This window comes from Rhinopithecus roxellana, chromosome 1, assembly GCF_007565055.1.
Source record: "Rhinopithecus roxellana isolate Shanxi Qingling chromosome 1, ASM756505v1, whole genome shotgun sequence".
Classification (NCBI taxonomy): Eukaryota; Metazoa; Chordata; class Mammalia; order Primates; family Cercopithecidae; genus Rhinopithecus; species Rhinopithecus roxellana.
In genome coordinates this window covers 186520243-186538454 of record NC_044549.1, presented here as the reverse complement: position 1 = coordinate 186538454, position 18212 = coordinate 186520243, and the positions used below count along the sequence as shown (strand labels likewise).

Here is an 18212-nt window from a genome sequence, read left to right as displayed (position 1 = left end):
ATAATCATGAAGCTTTATTGTTTCAACTTAAAATTAAGAATAACCTGCAATTTTCCTTCATCAAACAATGTCTAGATACAAAATAAATAGTGTGTGAAGGAAACTGAATTTGACTTGTGTGGGCCTACTGAAAAACAACCTTGTTCATATTAGGATAAAGTACTCATGACATCACAACACAAATACTAACAAACACATTTGTTGAGTTCTTCTATGTGCCAAGCATTGTGCTAAGCATGTTATATTACCCAATTTAACCCTCACTCTTCTGTAGGCATTACTCTAGATAACACAGAGCTTTCCTGTAATCACAGAGCTGAGATACGTACCCAGGAATGTGACTTGAGTCCATATGCTCAGCCACACTTGTAATACAGCCCTGGTTAAAGCAGTCCTCTTGTACTCACCAGGTAGTTCCCAATATGGACAACTCATTAATGGGAGTCATTACTCTTACCTGGGAGAATACCTAGACCAATAGATCTTAACTGTGGTTGGCCTTGCAGAAGAATTACCTGGGGAGAATTTTTTTTTTTTTTAATCCTTATGTCCAGGACATACAGCAGACCAATTAAATTAGATTCTCCAGGGTCAGGGCTGGGCACCTAAATTTTTTTTTTTTTTTTTTAATCTCCTCAGGTGAGTCCAGTACACAGCCAAGGTTGAAGATCACTGACCTAGACTAAAATGAAAGGATTCAGAAGGCTGACCTTAGAATATGAGACAGTAGGAAACCTCAGGATGTTTCAGCCCAGACAGGAAGGGAAGAAAATATTGTTGAAATTAAAAATGATCAGGGAAAATACCATCTATTAAGAACAGGGAACCACATTTTGGCTGTAGGTTAGGAATGGTAATTTTTATCTGGTATTTTAGTTTCCAAAACATTTACATATTGATCTACTCCTCACTCCAGACCAAACTTAATTCCATTCTTACTGATATGCACAACCACTCTGTCGTCATTGTCACCTCGCCCTAAACTCCTCCCTTTCTCAGTCTACCTACTCTTTGTGACTCTTTTATACCTTTCCCTCCTGGCATGGATGTCCTGCTCAGACACTCCACTTAGAAGACAGATTCCCTTTTTCACTGTCCTCCCACCACTCATTACTCCTGCTCCAGATCCCAACTGCTGATGTTGCTCTAGAAAAACCACCAAACATGGCTGTTCTTTCCGTGTAAGCTATTCCACCTCAGCAGCACCCTCACTGCTGGTGACCAGCCTTGTAACCCCCTGGAGATGCCCATATTCCCTATAGTAGCTACCTCTTACTTAAAATTCTTCCTGCCTCCCTCATGCTCGCAGCCACTCTGTGCCCACCTCATCTTCGTAGGGACCTTGTTTTATTTTGGGGACACACATTGCAACTTCCCACTTTTGATGAAAGGTCTCCATGCTTTTGCTGTTTTCTTTACTATTGTCAAGGTTGGGTACTTCAAGCTCAAAGCCCTTCTACCTTGATCCAAAAATTACCATTCTATAACATTCTCACATCTTTACTCTGCCCTACCTCTCATTTTCAATCCTGTTTAAAAGACATAAATGCCCAAACTTGAACCTCCTGAAGCTAGTCCTCTCCCCACTTCCCATCTTTAAATGGGCATATATCCAATAAAGGCTCTGTCCAACTCCATCTCTTACTCCACATATATGTAACAATGCTGTGACTTCAAAACCAACTCAGTATGGGAAATTTTCTAAAGTTCTGTTCTAGAGTTCTTTCCTGACCTCTAGCCCCATACTTCTGATTGCCTAATAAATATGACATGGATGTTCAGTGGAACTTCCGATCTATTATGTCTCATACTGAATTTGTCCTCCCACCTGCTAGCCTTGGCTAAACCTGCTTGTTCCCTGTGTCTTTCTGTTTTTGCAAATGGTATTTTAACATTCTCCTAGCCACCCAGGCCCTACATTTGTGCTAATTTTGACCCCAACTCTTCCTACCTTACCACACAAAACCAAAACAAATTACTTAGCACTATACCTTATATTCATTCCTTTCGCACTCCATTAAACTAGTTGGGACCTTACTACTATTTCCTTGGCGGTCACAGTAGTGTGTTTTCCAAATTACCTAATCCTCTGTGCTACAGCAACCAACAAAGACTGGCTGGGTTACTTCAATCGTGCACTAGTCACTGTTCTTGAAACAGACAAGGCTAAATCAGGACCTTCAGTATGGGAAGGAAACAAAAGCCTAGGGCAAAAGTTTCAGGCAGTGGAGGACTAGATGCTTATGCCTGAAAGATCCTTCTGCCTTGAGAAATTATTTTTACTTAAGAATGAGAAGTGGGCCAGGCGCGGTGGCTCAAGCCTGTAATCCCAGCACTTTAGGAGGCCGAGACGGGCGGATCACGAGGTCAGGAGATCGAGACCATCCTGGCTAACACAGTGAAACCCCGTCTCCACTAAAAAATACAAAAAACTAGCCGGGCGAGGTGGCGGGCGCCTGTAGTCCCAGCTACTCCGGAGGCTGAGGCAGGAGAATGGCGTGAACCCGGGAGGCAGAGCTTGCAGTGAGCTGAGATCCGGCCACTGGACTCCAGCCCGGGCGACAGAGCCAGGCTCCGTCTCAAAAAAAAGAAAAAAAAAAAAAAAAAAAGAATGAGAAGTGATAACTTGGGAGAAACAACTACCTGGTGGATCAGATAATGTGGTGGTGGTAGAAGTACGGATGGATTGAACACATGGTCACTCCCCAGAAAGAACTGAGAAATACTATTAGCAATGGCTCCGGGTGTGGCCAAGACTTGAAAGAGGTTTCTAGATAAGGTTTCCTGGCTACATTCAACCAAAGATGTAAATCTACCAAAGAACCAGAATGGTGTAGCAATCGTAGGTATTTAATAAAGTATTATCTCAGTAGAGCCAAACTGCTAAGTGCCAAGAAAAAGCCTAATTCCACACAAGAGATGGGACAGAAAAATCTACAAGCTTAATATGGGCTAAAGTCCAGACTGTAGCCTCTTCCCAAAGTTTGAAGGCTGATATGAAAGGACCTGTGGAAAGGGTGATGATCAGAAATAAAATGAGTAGACAGCCAGCCTAGTGGGTGAAGCAGGGGAAATGGAATGTTATGGAGTGGATTGGCTGTATAATCTTAGGCAATTTACTTTATCTCTCTGGGCCTTCAGTAAAATGAGATACAGCAATGATTATTTTATTTCCAATCTTTTGTAATCAGCAGGTGAACAAGGATCATGTTAGTCAGTCTGGGCAAAACTACCATGTTGTTTAGAAGGAACATGGGAAGAAGGCGGGTGAGGAGAGGCTGCAGAATGGTTCAGGTCTAGTCAGAGTGCTAAAGGAGAAGGCAAGGAAAGGCAAACGGCACAGCTCCTACTTGCATTTCTATAATTATGTATTCAGCAAATATCTGAGTGCCCAGAGAGTACCAGATATGATTTTGAAACTCAAAGACAAAATAGTGAGGAAGAGAAAGCCTTTGCTTCTACCAAACTCACAGTATTGAATAAGCAAGCACAATTAAGTGTTTTAGTGCTATGGTGCTTGGTTTCACGGTAGAAAGAACACCTTGGGAAAGACGGGGACCATGGCACCACACACGGAAACAAGCATCTACAAAGGGAAGGTAGGAAGACATCCTTTCTCAAGAACAGGAATTTTTCGATCTAGGACAGTGGAAAAACATTAGGGCTCAACCACTGTAACATTAAGAGTGTAGTTTTATCCTTTCTTTTAAAGTTTCTAGGGGTATATGGTCCCTGATACTTTGGAGACAGAGTATAGCTATAAGGTGGCTGGTAAATGCTTTCCAAGTCAGGACATAAAACTATCTGGAGGTGTCTTCCCTTCAGCCACAAGTTGACCCTTCTTAGATCATAGTCTATCAGAATGTCTGTAGAAGAAGGCCTGAATCTGTAACTGAACTTGCAGTGGAGAGAATTCAGTAACCTTGCTACGGTTCTAGAAAGCAGGCTTGAATCTCTGGTCCACCTTCTCCATCAAGATATCAGTCTGGGAGTGAGAGTGAAAAACAATACAAAATTAGAATGTAAACTTTGAATTCCAAAAGGGTATGGACAATAACCTTTTTTTTGCAAGCTTGAGGTTTTGCAAGCTTGAGGGCATGCAGACCATCTGTGTATGGACACAAAGGGCATTATAGTGAATACAATGACAAAAATGAGGACAAAAATGTGATCACAAGACAGGAAAAGGTTTGGAATCCAGTCCAGAGAAAAAATTTTCAGGTCAGCAGGGAAGGAGCTGGTAGTGGCTGCTGCCCTGCCACAGCCCTCTGACCCATACAAAGTTTAACAGTGCACCAGACAGCTTTTCAACCATGGGGTTGGAAAGCCAAGAGCAATAAAACAAGCTCTCCATGGTGCCTTTTAACGACCCCAGTATCGTGCTCCACAGCCTTGATATGATGGAGGGTGCCAAGTCCTAGCACCCTGCAAAGGCATCTTAGGTCCTTCCAGGATGTAAGAGCAATGCCAAGTAAAGGTGAAAGTTGTTCTCCCTCATGGTGCCTGTTGGAGACTCCTTGGCCATAGCTCAGCAAATATGCCCTGTGGCATAGCTGGTTGGATCTGCTAAAAAAGAAAAAGAGACAGTGCCCTCTGTAACACAGACACTGTGCCCAGCCAGAAGGGGTCCTTGTAGTAGACTGAATCCTCAGAGTGAAGGAGGCCATCTTTCTTTCTAGGCTTTTCTAGGGGCCTGGGCTGTAAATTACAGTACACAAAAAATGTTGCATGCTCAACTGACTGTTTTAGGTCAATGGACTGGTATTGTATACCTCCCTGCTGGTGTCTTTAGTTTTTATGACACACTTCTGCCAAACTGTCTCTTGCATTGCTGCTCTTGCAGGAGTGGATAAGGATCTATTAGAACAGGATCTGAGCCCCCTGTAATTGCGACAAGACTTTCATGACCAGTGGGAAAGAGGGGCACTCAGTCCAGAGGATCATGGGGAAAATGCAGAATCCAGATAATACTAAGGTGGTGGTTTATGGTGTATATATAGCAACTCCAACAATTTGAAAATCGGCCTTTGGCTACAAGGGAACTTCCCGGCCCTCCATGAGCTCTAGCAGATCCAAAATTTAATTGCAGCCAGGACATAAACCATCTTTTCCTCTGAGCACATGAAGAACTAAAAGAGTCAGAGATATGGTATTTGAAAAAACAAGACAAACTATTCTTCCAGCTTTATCCATGATGAAACATTCTTCAGATACTAGAAAACCTTTAGCTTGGCCTTTAGCTTCAACTGTGTTGACATCAGGTCAAGCAAAATATGTGGAAATTGAAACCGGGTAGATTCTTGGTGGTGTCAGCAAACTTCTCAGACAATTCAAAGTGGGTGGGTTGTAGGGGTGTCAAGGCAGTGGGTGGCAAAGTGGGCTCTCTCTTAACATCAATCACTTATGTGAATGTGCACAATAGCCAGGCAAATACAACTTAATTCCAAATAGGCTTTTGTGAAAGTTTCCAGAGAAAGTTTTACTGGATTATGAGTAATAACAAGACAAAACTGGCCAGAAAGAATAAGGACTTGCAATTAAACTCTCAAAGTCACAAGTCACAGACATTTGAGATCTAAGTGGATAAGGTATCAAATCCAGACTCTAGTTAAAGCAGGAGGGATTAAGCAGCCAAGCAGGGTGCAGCACAAGGAGGTCAGGGAGAAAGAGTAGGTCTGGCAAGGAGAAAGGATGTATAACAGAGACTGGACCTGCTGGGTGTGGATGGCAATGCTTTAGTCTCATAAGTGTCAATAAAGACAAGTCCCAGGGTACACACCTGAGTCTTTCCTAGCAGGACCATTTATTTAAGGTCTAGAGTTCCTCATTTAATTTTTTTTGTTTTTTTAAGGAAATGAGCACTATAAACTATAAAATGAGCACTATGACATCTCATGTCAGCGCCATCAAGACATTAGTTTTGGAAATGGGGTAGAGACTAGGGAGGAAAAAGAACGGCCATGAGGTAAGAAGGCAGATACTAGAATGAAATAGGCATGCACAACCAGCTTATCTGGGTAGACTGAGTAGAACCAGCAAGAGTCAGGGGAGAGATCCATTCCCCCAAATGGAAAACCAATCTTTCACTAGGTTTTAGGAAGTGACTATGTCATTTCATAAGATGGCCACAGGATACTTAAAGACATGATGCCATATACATCATGCAAATGCTTGAGCACCTAATGTGTATTATTCCTGAGTATATTCTCATATCATTTCTCCTTTATTAAAACAAAGCAAAGCAAAACAAAAACAAAAACAAACCAAAGACTAAAAAACAAACCCAAATCCAAAATCTCCAACAGTACATGGTCTTCCACGAATCAAGTAAGGGCAGCTGCAGTGCTTGCTCCTAAATCATTTCAACTGGAAAACAAATTCTCTTACTGCATTCTCTTAATGCAGTGGACATAACTATCTGACAGAACTAAACACATTTGTGCCTATTCACTTTTAGGCTAAATAATATTAATATCTGAAGAGGTCTTAGGAATAGCCTTATCTGAGGTCTCTGAAGTTCAGAAAGATTAAGTCACTGGCCCAGGTTCTTCAGGCAAACTGCAGCAGAGCAGCCACAGCACCCTTCCCCACCCCCCAGTTTTCTTACTTCCAGACAATTCAAACAAGCAAACTTCTCAGACAATTCAAAGTGGGTGGGTTGTAGGAGTGTCAAGGCAGTGGGTGGCAAAGTGGACTCTCTCTTAACATCAATCACTTATGTGAATGTGCACAATAGCCAGGCAAATACAACTTAATTCCAAATAGGCTTTTGTGAAAGTTTCTAGGTTCAGTTTTCCAGTATGAGGGCCTTTCTATTCACTATGTTGTAAGGATGAGATTTTTTGCTTAGCCTTAATAACTAAATTGAGATCTGACTTTGAAAACAGGGAAAGAGAAAAAGAACTATAAAAAGTTATCACTGCTGTAGAAACCACAGACTATATATTGACATCTTAGGCCAATAAACATTAGTGTACTATACTTGGCAAGAGAGGAGATCATTAATAAACTGAACAAGAAGGAAAAAAAGACATACTTTACAGGACCTCTTAGAGAGAGAATGACAAATCAATGATTCAGCTTTGGTTGGGGGTACAAATGGCAAAGATCAGAGAGGATGCCAGCCAGTGAAAAGAAAAGCCAAGAAAAACCAGGAAGAAACCACAGAGTTCCACTGACATTTCAACTCATCTGACCTCCACTTTAGAATCAGGACCTAGCTTTAGCAGACAGTAACCAAAGGGAACTAACATTCTACTGTCCTTAGCCACAAGTTCCATTCATCTGTTGTGAATAAAAACTGCAGCGTTTCCCATCCATACCGTTATGTAATATCTGTGCCACTGCTCCAATGTAAGATGTTCAGACATTTTCCTCTAGCAAATAATTTTAAAGTAAAAGGCAGTTTTGTTTTGTTCTTTCTTCCCTTTTTTTTGAGATGGAGTCTCACTCTATCGCCCAGGTGAGATCTAGGCTCACTGAAACCTCTGCTTCCCGGGTTCGAGCGATTCTCCCACCTCTGCCTCCTGAGTAGCTGAGATTATAAGCACATGCCACCACGCCCGGCTACTTTTTGCATTTTTAGTAGAGATGGGGTTTTACCATGTTGTCCAGCTGGTCTTGAACTCCTGACCTCAAGGGATCTACCCACCTCAGCTTCCCAAAGTGCTGGGATTATAGGCTTGAGCCACCGCACCCGGCCTTTGTTTTTTTCTAAATGAGAAAAAGCTGTTCAGCTTCCCTTAGAACAGATCACTGATGAATATATCATATTCTGGGGTCTCAGTAAACACTTGACAAAGTATTTCTTCCCTCCTCTCACTCTTTCATTGCTATCCACTCCCACATTCATACCAAATTTCTCTAAATCCATGATCTTGAGTCAACAGAACAATGTTTGGGAGGCACGGGGTGGGAGGAAATAGTCTATCTTTTCTCAGCTGGAGACCTAAAAAATCCACCGTCTAAGAGATGGTCTGTAGGGCCTCTTTTTGTTCCTTTCTCTTGAAGGTACTGAATTAAATCCGCATCTAGCCTCTCCTGTAGGCCTGCCTGCCTGGGAGCTGGGAACTGTATCACTTCACTTTAGGGGTAGAAGATAAAGAAGAGTGGTATATATTGTGGGTCCATTCCTAAGTTTCTATATTTCATTTTTGCTTTTAAGCCTCATGATATTTTGTCATTTACATCTTTTTATTTTCTTACTAGCTGGGAAAGTCATTTATGATAAATGTCCAGAAGAAATATTAGAAGAAAATTCTAAACTTCCCTACACTTTGTGGAAAAGTGGGAGTTTTCTCTTGAGTCGACTTTTCCTTTCCCCAAAACCAAAGGTATAAACATATTACATCAGAAATACTTATACTGTAGAAAAACAGATCAATATTTCTGTCAAAAAATATTTCTCTATGAGTTCAATTTCATAATCATTAGCTTAATGGCATAATACAGCCTAAACACCACTGAATTACACTCTTTTAACACATAAATAAAACCATTATAAATTATGATGTAAATAAATGAGACTTCCATCTATCTCCTCCTGTTTGCCATCCTGGGGACATGAACGATTCACTGCCCAGGAATTGCACAGCACAATGCCTGTTCAGTCCCTATTCCTCTATATACACAGTCATGTACCCTCATAGTTTTTATTACCCTACAGGATAGCTGCCTAAATCTCAGGTCCAGACATACACAAATTACTCAATAGATAAAGTATAATATGCCGGGTACTGCTTTTACTTGGCTTACATTCCAGTGACCACCATTGCCAAAGGAGTAACCTATTAACAGATTCAAGGATTTCAAAATGTTGCCTGAAGTTTAATTCTATTCCGATAAAGAAGCTGTCTACAGAATAAAATGCAAATATAGTACCTTGATATATAATTCTGGATAATTCTCTCTAGAATGAAACAAAATCATATTTAGACAGTGTCCTTAGAAAAACATTTAAAATTAATGCAGAAGGAACACAGATATGGAGGTCCCTCATTTTCTATGGGTCAAAACTTCTGAAGAAATGATTTTAGTATTTTAGAAGGTGAGAAATCTTCCAAATAAACTTCTTTATAAGAGAGATACTTTTCCAGACTCATTAATAATAGGTTATTTCAATTACAGTCATACCTTAATCATATCTGGGTGCACTGTTCATGGCAAAAATGGCTTTCAGTGTTGGCAGACTTTTTATACACATGAGGCTCTGGAATTACTACATAGCAATTTAGTGTCTCATCTCCCTAACTACATTAAATTGTAGTACCATAGGGTGGTATGAGGGTTAAGGGAGAGAATGTGCTAACGCTTAGCACAGGGTCCAGCACATAGTGAGTGCTCAAAAAATGGTAGTAGTGGTAGTAGTTATATTTCTGTTGTATATGGTTTCCCAAACAGATTCTGTTGACTTAAATATCTGAGTTATATGATTTTTGCATGCCCCATACCACCTAACACTTTATATTTAGCAAAGGTTTAATAGACATTTGCTTAATAAGTGAACTAGATTTTTTTTCTCTCGAGCATAGTGAAAAATCTTATTCAGACACCCTTGCTAACCAATGCACAGAACCCAGTAAGATTTCCAATCATAACCCAAAGCCACAGTTTTAATCAAATTTTTCTAGGGGCTGTCACATGCCAAAATCATTCAAACAAAGGAATCAGTATGTAGGAAAGTATCCAGTGACAATGTCTACTGCCAACAATTGATAATGCCTTTCTTCAGAAAGTCAGACAACTGGCTTCTCCCTCTTCTGATCAGGGCTCTGTTTCTTTCTATATGCTAGTACACACAGGTATATGGGAAGTTTGGTATTTCACCAAACTGGTTTATGAGAGTTTCTATTTAGGCTGGGGCGGTGGCTCACGCCTGTAATCCCAGCACTTTGGGAGGCCGAGGCGGGTAGATCATGAGGTCAGGAGTTCGAGACCATCCTGGCCAACATAGTGAAACTCCATCTCTACTAAAAATACAAAAAATTAGCCGGGCGTGGTGCTGGGTGCCTGTAATCTCAGCTACTTGGGAGGCTGAGGCAGGAGAATCGCTTGAACCCGGGAGGCGGAGGTTGCAGTGAGCTGAGATTGTGCCATTGCACTCCAGCCTGGGCGACAGTGCGAGACTCCATCTAAGAAAAAAAGAGTTTCTAGTTAGCTATGCAGTATTAGTACAGGGTGGGCAAACTTTTTCTGTAAGGGCTAAGCAGTAAATATTTTAGACTTTGTGGGACATACAATTCTGTCACAACTACTCAACTTGCCTTGGTAGTGCAAAACAGTCAAAAGTCAACACATAAACCAACAAGGTTGTACGGCAATGTAACTTTACAGACATAAACTTGAATTTAATTTCCTTTTCATATGTCAGAAAATATTCTTCTTTTAATACCTCCAACCATCAAAAAATGCAAAAAAAAATTTTATCTTGCAAGGTACAGAATTATAATGTAGGTAATAGTACCCATAGGTTGTAGTTCACCAAACCCTATGCTAGCACTTTAATCATAGGAAAGAGCACAGCAACAATCCCTGATTCTTATCACAATCCTAATCTTTTCAAGTTCTACTGTTCCATAAATATTTAATTATTCCAAACATTTCGTTCATTTCCAGAAAGAATGTTCTTGAAAATCCAACTAAGTCACAAATTTTAGATTTACAGATCTAATAAAGATATTTTAGCCCATTTCTTGGTGTATATAACCTCTGTCTTTTTTTTTTTTTTTTTTTTTTTTGAGACGGAGTCTCGCTCTGTCACCCAGGCTGGAGTGCAGTGGCCAGATTTCAGCTCACTGCAAGCTCCGCCTCCCGGGTCCACGCCATTCTCCTGCCTCAGCCTCCCGAGTAGCTGGGACTACAGGCGCCGCCACCTCGCCCGGCTAGTTTTTTGTAATTTTTAGTAGAGACGGGGTTTCACCGTGTTAGCCAGGATGGTCTCGATCTCCTGACCTCGTGATCCGCCCGTCTCGGCCTCCCAAAGTGCTGGGATTACAGGCTTGAGCCACCGCGCCCGGCCATAACCTCTGTCTTTTAACTAGATAATAATAAACCAACTTGTACTTCATACTTTCAATGGCTTAAACAAAGGACATACCACAAATAGTATAACACTCAATTTTGTATCTCCATTTAATGAAATAAAAATTCATTATTTTATAAATACCTCTATTATATACATAGCATTATCACTCTCAGGTTTGCTTCTTTCAATATGTTGAAGGCCAAAGGTCTCAATACTGTGGACAAGTGGCAAAACCTGGTCCTGTCATGGTAATTTCTTTAAAAATACTTACCATTGTGAATGAATGTTGCAAGGTTCACATAAAATTCTTTGGTGGATTTGCTTTAAGAAGGTAACTAACAACTTAACCACAGTTTGAGGCAAGGAATTATGAATTCCGAATGAATTTGTTGCTATTCAGTAGCAGAGCCAAGTCCTGAAGGGTGCTACTTCTGTGGTACCATGGAAAACCTTCAAAATGTACAAGGTGTTTGTTTCAACATGCAGGCTAAAGTTCAGAAATAATCCCTTGCATCTGCCTGATTTCATGGTAGAGAAAAACAAAAAATTTTGATGCTGTGCCTTTTAAATGCCCATTTCGAATCATTAAACTTCGCAAAATATTTAACAATATAAATTCATGGTACATTTATACTGTTACCCAGAAGATCAACTAGTAATAAATAAAAATGTTCAAAGTGAATGGATGCTCAGCAATCTTTTTTTTTTTTTTTTGAGACAGTGTTTCCCTCTGTCACCTAGGCTGTAGTGCAGTGGTGCAGTGGTACAGTGGTACAGTGGTGTGACGCTGTGATCACGGCTCACTGCAGCCTCGACCTTCCGGGCTCAAGTGAACCTTCCACCTCAGCCTTCCAAGTAGCTGGGACCACAGGCGCATGGCACCACGCCTGGATAATTTTTGCTTTTTTTTGGTAGAGATGGAGTTTCGCTATGTTGCCCCAAGCTGGTATCGAACTCCTGAGCTAAAGCAATCCTCCCACCTAAGCCTCCCAAAGTGCTAGAATTACAGGCATGAGCCACTATGCCCAGCCAGCAATCTTTAGAGAAAACAGAAAGATATTAAGAAAGATTGACCTAAATTTACAACTATGCTTTAAAATCTTACAGCATTGAAAATACAGAAAAAATTACATTGGTTCAAAATGTAAACATATATTTTTGGGATACGGTTTTATACGAATGATGACTCTGAAGAAATGACATCTATGACAACCATGAGTATTAATATGTAGGTCATCAAAGTTAGGTAGATTTTGGCCTCCTTACTTGAGACCTCTATTATCTAAGATTTTAACCAATTATTAATACACTTTGGAGGGCATGCTATGAAAATAATTTTAAAAATTAGTATTTTAAATTTTATAATAAAATTATAAACAAGACATTTTGTTATCAAGAAATACTCTACAGAAAGAGCCTATGTTTCTAAAACATAACTTCTTTTACTGGAATAAAGTTTTAGTAACTTACAGCCTAAAATCACTTTCTTCATTGCAACCTCTTATTTACACCTCAATGTTGGTCATCTTTTAATATACTTAAAAACATATATTTTTGGCCGGGCACGGTGGCTCAAGCCTGTAATCCCAGCACTTTGGGAGGCCGAGACGGGTGGATCACAAGGTCAGGAGATCGAGACCATCCTGGCTAACACAGTGAAACCCCGTCTCTACTAAAAAATACAAAAAAAACTAGCCGGGCGAGGTGGCAGGCGCCTGTAGTCCCAGCTACCCAGGAGGCTGAGGCAGAAGAATTGCGTGAACCCGGGAGGCGGAGCTTGCAGTGAGCTGAGATCCGGCCACTGCACTCCAGCCTGGGCGACAGAGCGAGACTCCGTCTCAAAAAAAAAAAAAAAAAAAAAAAACATATATTCTTAATCTCCCAATGAATTATTTAGATATCCTAATAAATGCTTCCATTTATTGAGCACCTATTATGTGGTAGACACTGTGCTAAATATTTTAAGTATATTGTATCACATATCTACAATGATCTGCAGTCGTAACTTCCTTTGCTAGGAAAAAGAGGATAGAAGACAAATTCTTGTTCTTTGCTTTCCTTTTCTTTTTTTCTTCTGCCTATACTTCTCAAAAAAAATTTTTTTTAATGTCACTCTTGGCTTTCTTCACGTCATATAAAGCCACTGTGATTGGACAATTTTGTTTTCCTTCAAGGAACAAAAACTTAAGAGTTCATGTTTTCAATTCTTGAAAATGTAAAATGAAAACCATTTAGAAAGTATTTAAAATAACCAAAAATTAAGCTATTAAATTCCAAATTGACTCAAGGATAGCTCCATGGATAAACACGTCCATTTTAATTGGTTCTAAATACTTCTGAGCCCTCAGCAAATTCTTACTGGTCATTCATTCCTTACTTTTCTCTGACTTATTGAGGTTTTGTTATAAATGCTGAGTTTTAAGGCTATGCCTTCTTGATCTTTGTCTCCCCTCCCTGCCTGCCTCCTTCTCTCCACCCAGTGGGCAACATTACACAATGCAGGTAGTTCAATCAGTCTATGCAGAATTGAATAACTGATCTTAAAAATCAGATACTAACTGGAAAAATATTTTATATCAATATATATAACCTTACAAACAGGTTGATTCCTGAAAGGTTAATTTCTATAAACCAAACCATACTTTTATCCTTAGAAAACTTGGTCCAGATTCACATGTGTGAATGATACAAACTTTAAAAAAGTCACACATTTAGAAAGATAAAATAATGGTCAAAATTATTTTGAAATGAAGCAAGTACAATACCATAAAGCATGTTTTCTTTGATCTATAGCCAAGCAAGTGGAAGACAAGCCCTCAGGACTGCCTGCCTCTTGAAAAAATGGGAATTTCCTGCATTTTTCTCTATGCTAAGTATAATAGTGAAACCCCGACTATATGACCAGATGTATATTTTCTCTATTTCAAATTTCCTGTCCTTACACACAGACAGAAATGCTAGTGAGGTTAGGAAAGTTCCTAATGCAGACAGGAGCATATAAGACAATGGGTGCTTAATAATGCAATATTGCTCATTCATCCACTTGTCTGTGTGTTCATTTTTTTCATTCATTCAATTCATCAATTATTTATTGTCAACTATGCACAGACAGTGTTGTAGATGCTAGGAATACGTTAATGAACAAAACACAAATAAATCCCTGCCCTCATGGAGCTTACATTCTAGTTCCTCAAAAGAAATCTCCAGCTAAAACAGAAGTATTCAAATTTAAGCAGAAAACTGTCTCCAAAGGCTCCATTAGTCAGGTGCCCCAGGGGAATGAAGGTTACAATACGTGCTTAACATTTGAAATATGTTTACTTTTATCAAAAATAAAACCAACATCCTGGTTAGTATACCAATTTCCTTGAATTTTAATTCACACTTTACTTCTAATTTTCCTTAATTTTCACTAACATTTCTAACAAGTTCTACTAGTTACTTGACGAGTAAGAGAGAGATAATCCTTTTTCAACTTCCAACCTAATTGGTGATCGATAGGTCCTAATCAAGTGATGGTCTTCATAACAGCAATTAATTGTCATAGAAGAATCTATCTCAAAATTACAGGATTGTTTGCCACTGCTGCCTCTTGTGACTTAACCATTGACTGGGGATGCCAGTACTTGAAATAGTTTGTTGATCTATTTTGCTTCGTATCTTAACTTCTTCCATTTTTAATGTTCCATTAACTGGACTTCTGCTTCCTAATCAGCATTAATATATGGTAAAGGTTATCATTAGAAACTAGATTTTCCCTTTGGCAGAGGTAAGAGCTAATTTTTACTTGGCACTGCTGTCACTGCAGTTACTGCTAATGTGTTCTGGACCCTTCTTCCACTGAGCTCTCGATTCCTGACTATGCTCTTACTCTCTCTAACCAAAATCCATTCAGAGTCAGGATCAACTATTACAGGTAACTTGAATTCTTCTAAGCTTAACATGGCCAGGTCACAACTGTTGCCAGGCTCAGTGATCCTCCATCTTTTCTGGGGCTTCTTCTCCCTCTTCATGTCACAGTCAATGGCAGTATTTTTCACTCTCCCCTGCACAACTCTTTCCACCAGCACCACCCTCCTTCACTCTAGCTGACAGGACACCACAATAAATCAAGAAATTTTCAAGTATGCCATAGAGTAATAAAGGATGCAACACTCAGAATTAGAATACCAATTTTGCTCTACACAGGATAAAGGTCCAAACAAATTAAAGAAAATGTCACTCTGTGTATGATTTCTGCATTTTCATTTCTATATTTATTCAACAAATATTTATTGAGTGTTTATTAAGTTCCAGGGAATGTTATACAGTTGGTTTATTTTAGTGGGAATACACCAACACTGCTTCAAAGCAGGGGCGCTAAATCTCTGATCTACAGGTCACATTCCATTGTCAGCTTAATTTTCTCTGGCCCAAAGAGAAGGTATCAAGAAATGAAAACACAGCAGACCTTTAGACATCTTTAGAAGCAGTAAAAGAGACACAATTATATGCAGAGAGGCCAGTGTCCTTCTCCTTTACTACTGTGTATACCTCTCATTGTCTCTACTTCGCTCTTATTTTCTCTTCTTCATTCTGCCTTTCCTTAACTGGCCATAATAGGGCACTAGAATACATATTATTTGCCGAACGTATTGAATTATGTTCCCAATTTTAATTTAAATGGCAGACCAACTGAACATTTCATGTTTTTCTCCTGAAACAAACTTTTTGTTGGTTTTTGACGGGGAGAAGTAGGGATTGCGGAAGTAGATCTACAGTCCTTTAAATTTCTTTCAGAGATTCTCCACTCATTAACTCAGTTTCTCTACTTACTGACTCAGTTAACTGAAATTCCATCTTGGCAAGCATAAATATTGCATTTTAAAAAATCAAACAATAAACATTGTACTTTTAAGGATCTACACAAAAAATACAGTCAAGTTCATAAGACATAAGTATAAATAAGAAATAAATATTTCATGGAGAAAGTAAACAAAAATCTACTCAAATAATTATTTCAACAACAAAAAAGGAAATAGAAATGCACTCAAAAGTGTTACCATTTATCATTTTTTATACACTGAAAATAAAATGTTTCCACTCCTATGGCCAGTCTTCAAGTAGATTTTATCACAAAATTACTTTATAGTTTCCATTTTACAATTTCTCTCTTTAGTAGTTACTATGAACTATAAATTATTCAAACACTTAATTTCCCAGAAATTAAATATCTTCCTTAAAATGCTATATAATCCCCATTACATATCACAGTATCTTTGCTTTACCACACAAAAAACTATAATTAATAATTATAACTTTTTCTTTATTTGTCATCTTTCTACAGAAATGATCAGGAGTTAGCCTTACCAGGAAATTATACACATTATGAATACAAGTTTTAATAGACTACTGATTAGACTGTCATGTTGCAAATATTTCTAGAACATGATATCACAAATTAAGCCATTAATTCCAAAACAACAGTTTATTAACAAAAAAGTACAAAGAAGTACAAATGGACATCCTATTTCCCATTGTGGTCTATCTGTCTATCTACCTTTCAGTCCATGAGATGGCTTTTTAGAGTTTTAAGAATGGGTAAAATACTTCTCCTGTTTCTAATGGGCCCTAATAACCATCCCAAACCAAATAATTGTGTATTTAAGTTATATAGTCCAATTTTTTAAAAATGTTCAAATCTATTGTTATAAAAGCCTCTCTCCTTGCAATACACCACATACCTAAACTGAACATTAGCATCAACATCCATAAATCATATATGTATCATATCATTAGTATGTTTGCTTTGAAATAAAAGTTTATAAATGAAAACTTAGATGTACCAAAAATGATTTTCATAGGGATATACTAAAAACACTTCAAGTCAAAATATCTTAACTGAAATAAAGTGAGGTACATGGAAACATTCAATTTATTAGTTGTGCTTTGTGCATTGATTTTAAATCAAAGCTACTCACACATCGAATCTTATTGCTATTACTTCAGTTTCTTCAGGAAGTGGTTCCTTTTCAAGTTATTTCAACAAATGTAAGGTTGTTCCATACTCCTCTTTCTACAGGCCTGAAGAACTTATCTGAATCATGATAAACTCTAATACTTTGTGATTTCTCTCACAGTGCTCCTTAAAATACTAACGCAGATGGGCAGATTTAATAAATCATCATGTTCAGTAAATAATGAGTAATCTGCTCTTTCTGCTATGGCTCCTCAAGACAGAACATGTGGTTTTGCTGTCGGATGGTCCTGAAAGCCTTGTGTAGAATTTATTGGGTTATATATGTTTTTGAGCGGTAAGTTCCAGCTTTTTGGTTTGTGGAGACAGCCAAGTCAGAGCTTACTTACCACTATACTCCTCATCAAGAAGTATTCTCATCAAGAATATGAGTTCAGTGTAAGACTAGGCTTTAGTAACATAAGGGTGCTATACCAGTGCATACATTTTCTGGGGAGCTGGAAAATTCAGATGACCACTCACTAAACATAAAATCATCATTCCACAAAGATTTTATTCACATTAAACTTGCACAGTAGCAAAAAAAATCAAAACATAAAACTAAGCCACATATCAAAGAACAATATACAATAGAGATTTGAATTTCTCAATAGCATTGGAAGGTATTTCCATAAATAACATTTACAATTCTAATGTTAGGACTTTCAAGGTGTCTGAAGCTTCACAGTGCTAGAATTGATTTTTATCAGAACACATGCAAAAATGTGCAACATAATAATTCATATTAATGACACAAAAAATGCACACCAGTTATTTGTCATTCCAGCACGGCCATGCCACTCTATGTTCTAAAAACAAACAAACAACCCCCCAAATCCGGGTCCCATTCATTCTTCAATTATGCCTTTAGTCACTCTGCTTTAATATCAAACAGTCACTGTTAGTGCTCTTCACCACGACTTTCAGGTTGACGTCACTCCCTGCCTGCTGGCTGTCAGGACTGGGGGACGCCCCTCTCCCAGACTCACCTTCTTCCGGATGTCTTCATCATTTGCTCCAAGAGAGGCATAGAGCTTGAATGCAGCCTGGCGGAGTTCGTGAGCATGTTTTAAATCATGATCAAGCTATGGGGAAAAAAAGGATATGTTCCAACTCAGTCCATAAATTAAACTTTCAATAACACTAACTGACTTGAAGGAAAAAAAAGTTAACAACTTTTAGATTTTAGTGAAT

The 18212-nt window shown here is 38.8% G+C and overlaps 2 protein-coding genes across 12 annotated transcripts in view; one reads left to right on the top strand and one right to left on the bottom strand.

Annotated features, from left to right (window-relative positions):
* NME9 (NME/NM23 family member 9) overlaps positions 1-2192 on the top strand; it is a 72049-nt gene extending 69857 nt beyond the window's left edge. For both annotated transcript variants that reach the window (XM_030934527.1, XM_030934531.1), the window contains one exon: positions 640-2192. In XM_030934527.1, coding sequence (XP_030790387.1) covers positions 640-686 — 47 coding nt within the window. In that variant the 3' untranslated portion in view covers positions 687-2192. The remainder of the gene's footprint in view (positions 1-639) is intronic.
* Positions 1-18212, bottom strand: part of ARMC8 (armadillo repeat containing 8) — a 114887-nt gene that overhangs the window by 38049 nt on the left and 58626 nt on the right. For 9 of the 10 annotated variants that reach the window (XM_010363304.2, XM_010363302.2, XM_030934492.1 and 6 more), the window contains one exon: positions 18008-18103. In XM_010363304.2, coding sequence (XP_010361606.1) covers positions 18008-18103 — 96 coding nt within the window. Of the gene's footprint in view, positions 1-16310; positions 18104-18212 lie in introns of those variants that run through there. The other variant, XM_030934495.1, reaches the window with a different exon arrangement.